Consider the following 11330-nt stretch of genomic DNA (forward strand, 5'->3'; position numbering starts at 1 on the left):
ATCATTGTTACTATCCTATCAAAAAAAGAGTTGATATTTGTATTTCCTTTCTCAAGGTAATATATCTTTCATTGTTGTGTACTTGGTTTTATTAATTGAAGTGTATGAGATAGCCAAGATACTTGAAATTGTGGGTTTTGTTCCACAGAGAAACAGAAATTCAGAGAACTGGCCTGAACATTGTAATATAGTCATTATAACCTTAGAAAAACATCTGGTTTTAGTGAGGATTTATATTCAACAAGACGCCTGTATCCACTATTGATACACACAAGGCGGTGCATAATAAGCACATTATATAGAGAAGCTGTCATTTCACACAGCTGAAAGACTGACATCAAATGTCAACCTAATAATTTTTCAATCTTTTTTTTTATTTGCAAACTTCAGAATGTTTTCCACCTGAAGCATCTCTCTACCAAAGAGTAAATTTCTACTCACTTAAAATTTACTTCTTTTTTTAATTAACCTTTTCTAATCACGAAAGTTTGGCAGATCACAAATCAAAAGCTGTAAACATCTTAGCTATCCACATATTTATGACTTGCTTAAAGAAATGTAATAAAATTTCTAGTTATTCAGAATAATTTTTCAGATCGGTTGGTAGAGCACTACTTCAGAGCCACTGACATGGATTACTGTCTACTGGGGAACTGGACAATGGCAATTTATAATTTTATCCAGGTCTCATTTATTTTCATCTCTCACATATGGAATTTTAAAGTTCATTCATTTGCATGAGTCATGAAGTTAGAAACACTTCCCAGTTGGAAAAAGTGGTACATATTTTCAAGAAAATTCCTCTCACTATATTGAGGAGGAAATACAATCTCAAAACTATATAACTATATAGCTTAAATTGGTTTAAGTATCTTAAGTGGATCATTGTGCTTTTCAGGAACTGTCAGTTCTTATTATGCTGAATAGTTGTATTCAGTTATGGGCTGGACAGAAATCGATTCAAAATTGTGTGTGCAATCATAATATCCCTCATGGGAATTGTTCATTCACACTGTTTCCCAGGTTTTGTGCTATGTTTAATAGGTGGATTTGTTCTGCTCTAATGAGGAGAACATTGTGTAGCTGAGTGTTCTTCCATGTGGTTGGATTCATAAATGTCTTCCTTTTAACGGAGCTTTTTCTCTCCACATGGAGGCAGTGGCTTCCTGGTATGGGCAGAAATATGTTTTGATTTGCAGGTACTGCTTAAAAATGTTGATTAATCTTTTTAAGTCTGTGAAATTCATTGAGATTTTGAGAGACAGATAAAATAAATCGTGTAATTGTAAGTCACCTTATATACAGGCAAAACCCAAAAGTTTGGGATTAGATACCCAAGCAAGCATTGGAAACCTCGGAGATCATAGAATCATAGGGTAGCCTGAGTTGGAACAGACCCATCAGGATCATTGAGTCCAACTCCTGGCCCTAGGTGGGATACCCCAAGAATTCCATCCTGTGCCTGAGAGCATTGTCCAAACACTTCTTGAGTTCTGTCAGGCTTGTTGCTGAGACCACTTCCATGGGGAGCCTGTTCCAGTGCTCAACCACCTTCAGTGGAGTTGGATACTGGAACCTGTGGAGAAGATGTGTTATCTTCTCCCTTGCCATTCCTCTTTTCCTTGCCAGTATGGGAATATTAAGAAACCACCACTTTAAATCTAAGAAAGCACAGTAAGTATAAAAGTGCTTGTAAAACTACTCCCTCCAGTGATCAGGTGCCCAAATCCAATTACACTAAGTGTTTTACCTGCTTATGTTTCAGTGCACCTCGTTCTCCCAGTTATTTTTAAAATGACAAATATCACTAAAAAGGTGTTTGGTCCCATGGCAGGAATTTGGAATTCTTTTCCTGGTGGGTAAATATTAACCACAAGGTTCTGCACTCTTGTTCCATTTTGTCTGCTTCTCTAGGTCCAAGATCTGTTCTTTCTTTTCTGCACCTTGGCCTCGCTTGACTAAGGGGCATGCTAAGCAGGGCAGGTACCTTAGTAGTCAGGACATTCCTGCTGAAGGTGTCCTTTTGAGTTCCTGCATACTGAAAAAAAAATTTAGTCAGGTTTCCCTTTCTTTAAGATCAAACAGGAAGGGAGTAAAGAGTTAAAGAAGTTAAAGTAGCCACTGAGGGGTGGTTTGGACCAGTTTTCAATGTTGACATATGAAAATATATAAACGATTACTTTGGGAATAGTCCTATTGCTTCTGAGACAAGTTGAGTTCTATTGTCTAATTCCTGCTATGCAAGGGGGAGAGATGGCATTGTTATAATTAAACTTGAGGCTATTTATTTGCTACTTTCTTACAGGAAACAGATTCAACCTCTTCTAGGACAGTTTAGCCAGTCAGAGGCTTTGCTAATCTCATCTGGGGTTGAGCCAGGGACTCTGGATGGCGTTCTCCTGGATGCTGGCTGTTCTTCTATGCAGTTTGATACACCTGAAAGAGGTTTTTCCCTGCAGAAGGATGGACCTTTGGACATGAGGATGGATAGTGACAGGTACATTATAATAGAATATTTCTTCTTGAACATCAAAAACTGTCTGCTCAGCAACCCCTGTGCATTTCCTTTCCTCTTAAAATGAAGAATTCTTATCATCAAACCACATCTAATTTTGCATGAGTATCCTGTCTTTCTTTTGCCAAAAAGCTTTTTTCTATCTCAGTGCTCAGCCCTGGTTATTGTCTTTGCCTTCTTTGAAATAAGAGGAAAGTTCCAGGGATGAGTAGTTAAACCAGTAACATTTTATTAACTGTACCTTTGAATTATAACATTTTTGGAGTGTATGGTATACAGTCACAGGAACATCTCCCTTTCAGAGGCTTATTATTTCTGCAGTTTTTCCACCTGCACTAGATCTGCAGGCTCACAACTTCTTACTGCAGTCCCTTTCCTTTTCTGCCACACTTACTATTTGTGGAAACTTCACTTGAGCAGGTTCAGTTGCTCCCCTAGGAAAGGAGCAGTGTCCCTCTTTTGTGCAATGGCCATCTGATCCAGTTTCTTCTCTGTAAAAGGAACATAATAAAAATAAATAAGTAAAATCCTATCCATTGTATCTGCCAGTTTAAATCAGATAGCTACATTGTATAAAGTTGTCTTCCACGTCCATGTATTTGTTGTAATTTTTAATAGCAAAATTATAAGCTTCCTTTCTCTTTGTGTAGGAGGCACATCAGGCTTACTTAATTGTCAAATTAATAATTACTGAGTAAATAACCTGTATTTAAATTTGGATTGGTGTTTAGTACTTTCAAGAGCATGAAAATCAGTTGTGGAATGATGATTTCCGCTTATGGAATGTTTTTTGTCTTCAGACAACCTGATGTGTTTCTGCAGCATTTTGCTTTTTGCATGAGCAACCAAAGATCTGTCTTGTATGGATGATGGCTGTAATTGCATGATGCATTGCATGACAGAGAATGACAGTTTTTTCTTTGTGTTTTGATGAACCTGGAGTCTTAAGAAATGCCATTTGTTCTTTCACTGCTCACAGAGAGCCCACGGGAAGCCTCAATTTCTAAGGAATTAGCTTACCATATTAATGTTGAGTCTTAACACAGCAAATTTCATGATACTTGCTTTTTCTGTTTTCTTGAAAATGCTCCCATGATTCTCCTGTGATTCAGTCCCCAGATTTCAAAAATCTGAACTCCAGGCTTAAATATAAGTCTGATGCATCATGAGAAAACAAACACAGAACAAGAGCATAAGAGCAAAGGATACCTGAGGCATAACAAAAGCTTTACACTATGGTTGTTGCTATGATACTACTTGCCTCTAAGTTTTGTTATCTTTTGTAAGATGCTGCAGGGGAGTAAAAAATGCCTGAAAGAGAAGAAGAGAATTTAGAAGAGAATTTATTAAGTAGTTTGTATGTTTTCTCTGATTAGTAAACCCAGAGATGATGTTCGTATAATACCTTGAACTATTTCAGTAGCAAAGTCACAGAGATTTAGATATATAGATTGAAGGCTTACACTGTCCAAATGGTAATAATTCCTGTAATTTGTATTACTAGGTCATTTCTATTATCTCAGAAGAGTAGTTATATATAAATTCTTATGCCTTTTATTGAAAAGTAATATTTAATTATCTTCATTAGCAATTGTTTTCATAGCAGGAGATGTGAAAGAAAAGATCCTTGAAATCAGTTCTGACTAGAAAACAACATATGATGCAAGGTGGCTAAAATGAACCCATAAGAGGCAAGTTTATATTCTAAAGCTGGCTAAATAGAAAGGTCACACATAATTTCCATCCTAGCATGATACTGGAATATATTTATTCTTGTCACCTTATTAAGCATAGCTTATGATAATACTTGGAAGTCAAAAACTGTTCTAATTGAAGTTAAGGAACGAACTCCATTTAGACCAGCAAGAAAAAGGATTTAAAAGGTGCAAGCTGTTTTCACAGAGTTGCCATCTCCTATTTGAAAACCTCAAAGGCACTTGTATGCAGTGTGTGTGTTTGACTTTATGTCTCAACGCTATGAAGCTTCACCTCTTGTCAATGAAAACTGACGTCAGTGAACTAATTGGCTCTTCTCGTGCGTAGGTACCCTGACATGCCCACTGCTGCTGATGTTGTGAATGCTTTAGATCAACAGGCGCTTGCGTCCATCCTGAGAACATACGGGGAGGAGAGGCATGCTAAGAAAATCGCTTCAGCCATCGTTCAGGCACGCAGCATATACCCCATCACCAGAACTCAGCAGCTTGCAAGCATTGTTGCAGGTACCCTCATTAATTCTTCACAGTGGCTGCTGAGGAGAAAAAAATATTAATCCCCAAGGTCCCAGAGGGATCTATTTGTACTTGAAATCATGCAGGATCTAATCCTGCCTATTCTGCTCTGATGTCAGCTCTCTTTTTCTTTTTTTTTAAGCTCCCATTTTTTGTATTGTAGTTTGACAATTAGTTTAATAATAGATTTAACATGAAGTGATTTATCATTTTGTCAACGAGGTTGAACCACAGAATGACAGCAGCCTTGGGTATTCTTTATCCTGGCTATTGATAAACTTTCAAGTATCAGATATGTCATATCTGTCTTTGTTTTAAATTTCTGTATTTTAATATTTTGAGGGGAGGTACCATGGCAGTTTTCAATTATGAGTGAAATCAGATAATTTCTGTCTTTTTAAAGAATCAGGGAGCACAAAGAAATACATGACTTGCTTCACCTGGTGCATGCCAACTAGATCAGCCTGAAGCGACTATTGAAACACTTCATCTTCCTTGCTCCTCACTGTAAACAACTTGAACAAAATGCAGTTAGGCAGGAACAGTGCTTACATCAAGAACCTTTACGTTCGTGTTCTCAAGTAAAAATTTTCAAGGAAAAATATAAGACACAAATCCTGTTCATTAACATTCTAATATGTAGTGTCAGGATGTTTTATTTTTTTTAACCAAATGGCGAAAATCACTACATCTTGTCATGAATAAGTCTAAACTGCTGACTTTGAATATAGACCTTTAAAATTCTAATCCAAATTTAACATTTGCTAAAGAACAGTGTAAAATATTTTATCAATATCCTGAAGAGTATTAAAAAATGTATGGTATACTTAAAAATTTGTATTACTTAAACTGGATGTCTAAGGCACTTAAGTTTAATGATGGAGAAATTAAAAGGTTTGGATTTGCAGAAGTCAGGATACTTTAGCAAAATGTCCAATAAACCAAGGCCCAAAATTTAGCTGATACGATAAAAGAACCTAAAGACACCGCTTGCTGTTGTAAGCCCCTGCTGTAAATATAGTGAATACAAGCAATCTTAAAAAAAATCAAAGAGATAAAGCACTATGTGTCTTTTATAAACCTTACATTTTTAATATCATCCTTAGCAATATCCTGAAATAATAATTTTGGGCTTTGTCATATATGTCTCATGCTTTTTGAAAAACTATTGATTGAGACAGTGTACTACTACTGAGTTTGAAGCAACCATATCACTGTGTTAAAGATATAACATGTTATGTGTTGTAGACAAGCAACTCAGTAGTTCTGAAATAATTTTGTGCCATAGCTTAAACTAAGAAGATAAAATACTAGTGTATGAAAGAGAGCAATTGAAGCTCCCTTCATGTTTAATGTGCTGCATGTAAGTCATCAATTGTCACTTTCCTTGACAATGAGAAGGATTTTTTGTTCTCACTTGAAATTTTCTGCCGTCTTTGAAGAGCTTCTTGATACGTGAGTCATGTATGCATCAGGTAGTGTACATGTCAAAAACAATGAGTCCAGCACACATCTGCCAAGACAATAAATATGTACGTTTTGTGTGCTTTTTTTGGAATACACAAGTAGTTATAACAATTTTAGAGCTGTTACACTGATCCCTGTTTGCATAAAACTTCTTCCAATTTTAATTGGATTCATCCAGTAAGGAAGCACTATGGTGGATCCTATCTGTTTTTGAACTGATTAAGAAACCTTAAGAAAATTTTTGGTAATTGTGATATGTTTTGATTCATTTATCATCTATCATTAATATATATTATTATATTGGTGAAGTTATTGGCATAAGCCAGAGCTAGAGAGCCAGAGACCACAGCTACAAAAACCTCTTGATGGCACAGCCCAAAAACCACTGACTAATTCAGGACTTTACCAGAGTAAAATTTATGACCTAGTAGTTAAATGTTATGTCCTTTAAAAAATAAAATATTAATTAGAATAATAAAATCTTGCATTTTAGATTTTGCAGATTCTTTGCAAGCCTGATTATCTTCCAGAACAGAGTCATTATTTTTGCCTAGTATAGGAACCAGAACATAAGCAAAAAAATCTAGCCAGTGAGGCTAGATATGTATGCCTTTTCTCTGCTGGTGTCAGTATCTGAGAATTTGTGTAGTGTCCATATTTCTTTCTCATGTTATTGATTACTATGGCTTCAGATTTTCTAGAGCTCTGAAGTTTTATCTTAAGGTCCAGCTGATAATCAGAATCACAGTGAATCTAGATTTGGACTAACCTGAACTTGGAAAATTTAATTTCTTTTTATAGAATGCTAGACTACTGGTCTTTCCACCACCCTCCAAAAGGTTAGAACATGTATTGCAGTTGCTAATTGATTGGGAGATAAAAGTGAAGGATGTAGCTTAAAAAAGCCCCAAGCAAACGAAACAGCATTAAAAAATTTGTCTTTCTTTTTGTGTTTATAAATATTATCCAAAAGGTTTCTGATCTGTTCAAGTAAGATCTCTATGACCTATGAGGAGGAGTTTTTGGTTCAGTTTTGTGAACAGCATCTCTTCCTGCAGCACAGTCAAACTCTTCTAAGTGTTTGTAATTTTCACAGAGCTATTTGCAACATTGAATGCTCTGTAAATACTAAAAATCAGTAGTTCTCAACTGAGGGGTTGTGAACAGATGTGTGGAAGTCGATTAAGAAGCACTTCCTGATGTCTTTTGTTGTACTTCATTGAGTTGTTTGGAAACAATAGGTCTAACTGCATGTGCAGGAAAACTGATGATCTATTTTGATTTCTTTTCAGTGAGCAATATACCTTGTTATCTATTAATTTTTGTCCAAAACTTATTTTTTCTGATCATTATTTAGATGCATAATCTATTCACACACAATTTTTGAGATCAGGTAATCATTTGGCCTTAACTTGAAAGGAGTTGATGATGACATGTTAAAGAAATTTGAAAAGTTTAAAAAGCACTTTAATCAGTCAAGTCAATTTCATTCAGACTGGTTCACTTTTATAGACTTTAATTATCAGTTTGGAATTTGTAGTATTGCCTGAATTTCAGCTGGGTGAGAATTAACACTGTACTGAGGGAGCCTAGACAAAAGGACATTAGTTGCGTCACAGAAACTTATTAAATGCAGTGCTAATTCAACAGACGAATTCCTGCAAACAGGTGCACGATCTGAATTAATTTCTAAACTCTCCCACTCTCTTACACTCTGGGGACTTTAATAGTTCATATTGACAGGCACAGCACATTGCTAATTTCATTCACAAGCTTTTAAAATTTCAATACATTTCAACCTGTGAACCTATTAGATTTTTTAAAGTGTAAGTATCATCAGGGCATCCTAAAACTAAAAATGATAATTTCTCTCACTGGGATTTCAAACCAGTCATCTAGCCAGAAGCGTGGTGGTTTTATGAATGAAATTCATTTTACAAGCTTCCCATACAGTTTTTTTCTAATGTTTTTGTATATACATTTTGTACAGCCAGTTACCAGGAAGGATTTTTCCAGGGGCCTGGATGAGAGATAATGTGCCTGAGCAGAAAGCACAAATAGATTTTTATTTAACTAAACTAGAAGAGTAAGAGTGATAGGAGAATTTTTCATCATACACAACTGGCAGTCAATGGCTGTTCTAAGGGTTCCATTTTCAAAGAATCTATTTATAGGTATGTAAAGAAATAAGGAAACAGATACTGTACCTGTTAGTACAAGCTTGGTGTCGGTTTCTTGGGACACCTTACGTTCTGTGATTTTTAGTTCTCCTTTTAATTAGGTCTCTCATCAAAATGAACTTCGTGACTTATACAATAAGAGTATATATTCTTTTTATGATTCATAGTAAATATAGAGGGTTATGTTCTCAAGAACAGAAATTATACTAACTAGCTAGTGTAACTTCTTCTAGAGTTTGTAAATGATGGAGAAGCCTAGCCTCCTGCAGGCTACATCTGTTTACTCTGTTTTGTGAAATAGCTTCAAGCCACAAATTCCCATGCAGTCATTTGTTGGGAGAAGTCGATCCTGTTGCCACTTTCTGTCTTGAACGATTCAGATTATAAGAATTGGAAACAGCCACAGCTACAATGGGTCTCTTCAGTGAATTTAGGAGCTGTTAATTTGGAGATCAGAGGAGGTAGAGGCAGGGAAGGTAGTTAGGAAAATCAATTATGCAGAAACATATCTTAGGGACATAGCATACATGATAACAGCTTTATTAATAACGATTGAATTTTAAAATCCTATTATTTTCCTCTACCTTTGCTGAACACTGACATTGCTTGGGTGTTTGTGATATGCTTTGTGAACACTTAGACTTTTTGACATAAGTAAAATCTTACCTTTAAAACTCTCAAGAATTCCACTAATAAATTATTCTGTGCAAGCATGTTATGGGTAATGATATCTCTATTAATTTTTTTCAATCACCTGTGCAGATGTGAATTTAGACAACTAGTTTCAGAGGTACAGTGTTCCCCTCTTTTACTTCACTATATAGAATATCAATTACTTGATTATGAGCTGCGTTTACTTCAAACTCTTTGCTTCTTGTGTTGCAGCTTAGCACTGACATGAAATTAGGGCATTCTAATACATACATACTAGTTGTATTGCCTCTTGTTTAGAAAAATAATTGTCCAGTTATGAGCTAGCATTATTCATTTAATTTATCTTTTCCAGACTCCTGTGGTCCCTTACATAATAGATTAGAAATTTAGTCGGGTTTCACAGATCTTGTAGGATTCTTCCACTTCCGTTCCTCTGATCCATCAAATCAGGCTTCTCTAGCTTTTTGCTCTGTACTCATGTAATGAAAATTCAAGCCTAAAATACATTAAATATTGATATAATTAAGTTTCTATGAAAATTTCTGTCTCTACAGAAACTTGTTTAACTCATAATAATTGTGGGGAAAAGAAGAGGGAGTTTTCTGCATCTAATAAAAATATTTAATCTAGTGATTTTAGGTCTGACAATCCTTGACGCATTCAGCTCTATAGACACGTGAAAACATGACAGTATCAGCTGTATTTTCTAAATTTCTCAAGGTATTTTTGTGAACATTTGAAGAAACACAGGTTCTTCACAGGTGTAGTGTTCAACAATTGCTATTCCCAAACAAGGATACCTCTTCTAAACTTCAATTAATTCATTGAAAGATAGTTATTACCAGGTAGACATTGTCTTCAGTTATATCTGCTTGTGAAGAAATGCAGTTATCTAAAAGGCAACAGGTAAAATTGTGTCCATTGTACATTAGTTTTTTTTCTTAAAAGCATAGCAAAACCACAAATACCGAACTGACATTGATTACACTGAGCTGTTAGGTGAGACTTATCTATCCTATTTTTTTTTTCTTTATCTTGGTTTCAGTCATTATTTTGTAGTTTAAATTTGTGATGCTTTTGGAGAAGGAATTTCTCTAAAAGATTCTAGGGAAAAAACCCCAACACTTAACAACAAACAATCTTCGTTTAATAGGGTTTACGTTCAGAGATGTGAATTCAAAACATAAAATAAAGATATGTTACCAAGAAGGAAGCTCACTACTCAGGGTTCAGCTTTGACTATGCTTTCCTTTAAAGTCATCTTGCATGAGTGAAAGTCAGAATGTAGAAATACTAAGTTATTAACATGCACCTTTTAAAATGTATGACAGGTGCTTTTCCAGCATCAGCACTCTATGCGCGAAAGGACTTGCTTCAGAGACCCGCACATGTTGCTACTAAAACTTTTCAAGGCCTGCGAATATTTGTAAATGATGAGCTCCATGAACTCTTCATAGGACTGAAGACAGCTGAGAAGTTTCTAAAACCTGGAGGTCGCCTTGTAGCCCTCTCCTTTCATTCCCTAGAAGACCGTATTATCAAACGTTTTCTTCGTGGAATTGGCATGACAGAAAAGTACAATCTTGGCTCAAAGCAGAAGATAAGACAGGCTCTGAAAAATTCCTCCAAAGGAGAAGATACACAACAATCTCCCTGTGGAAAATTCAATTCAAAGTGGATTTTTATGCACAAAAAAGTTCTCACACCCCAGGCCAAGGATATTCAAACAAATCCAAGAGGAAGGTCAGCCAAGCTAAGAGCTGCTATTAAACTCTAAACCAAAATATGTGATTACATAATTGTTTAATTTCTTTAAATTTTATTTTCTAGAAGGCTAACTGGACAGATAGTATCAAACTGAAAAAATAAAATGAAGGCTGTTAGAAAACATTTCTTTCTTACCTTTGTGCTTCTTTTCAATTAGGAAGTAGTATAGAGTATGAAAATGCAAAATAAATGCATATAAGTGGGTGTCACTAATTATACAAAAAAGACATTTTTTTTAAAAGACCATCAAACACAAAGTTTATAAAAATTGCAGGTTTGAGGTATTTCTAGTATTCCCTTTAGATTAATTTCAAAATCCTGGCATTAACAGTCTAAATTCAGTAGCTAATTGAGACAGACATACTTTTATGGGGGTGGATTTCACACACCTAATTCAGATGTCTGGTTTGTCTAGAGTAAGTTGAAACTAACCTAAGAATTCTTGATATGTTCTTGATAAAAGCTAACTTGTTGCATGAATGCCCATGGGACAAGAGCTAATTCTTAAATAAAGTG

The 11330-nt window shown here is 35.3% G+C and overlaps 1 protein-coding gene across 1 annotated transcript; it reads left to right on the plus strand.

Moving 5' to 3' along the window:
- Nucleotides 1-2217: 2217 nt before the first annotated feature.
- Nucleotides 2218-10937, plus strand: LOC121672686 (12S rRNA N4-methylcytidine methyltransferase-like; the record flags this gene model as incomplete). Its single annotated transcript, XM_042045423.1, has 3 exons — nt 2218-2497; nt 4559-4737; nt 10379-10937. Coding segments are annotated over 3 exons (905 nt in total), but the record flags the coding sequence as incomplete, so codon positions are not given.
- Between the last annotated feature and the right edge of the window lie 393 nt (nt 10938-11330).

Source organism: Corvus kubaryi, unplaced genomic scaffold (genome assembly GCF_017639235.1).
Source record: "Corvus kubaryi isolate FWS band 111438036 unplaced genomic scaffold, C.kubaryi_AGA036_p1.0 64848, whole genome shotgun sequence".
In the NCBI taxonomy this organism is placed as follows: Eukaryota; Metazoa; Chordata; class Aves; order Passeriformes; family Corvidae; genus Corvus; species Corvus kubaryi.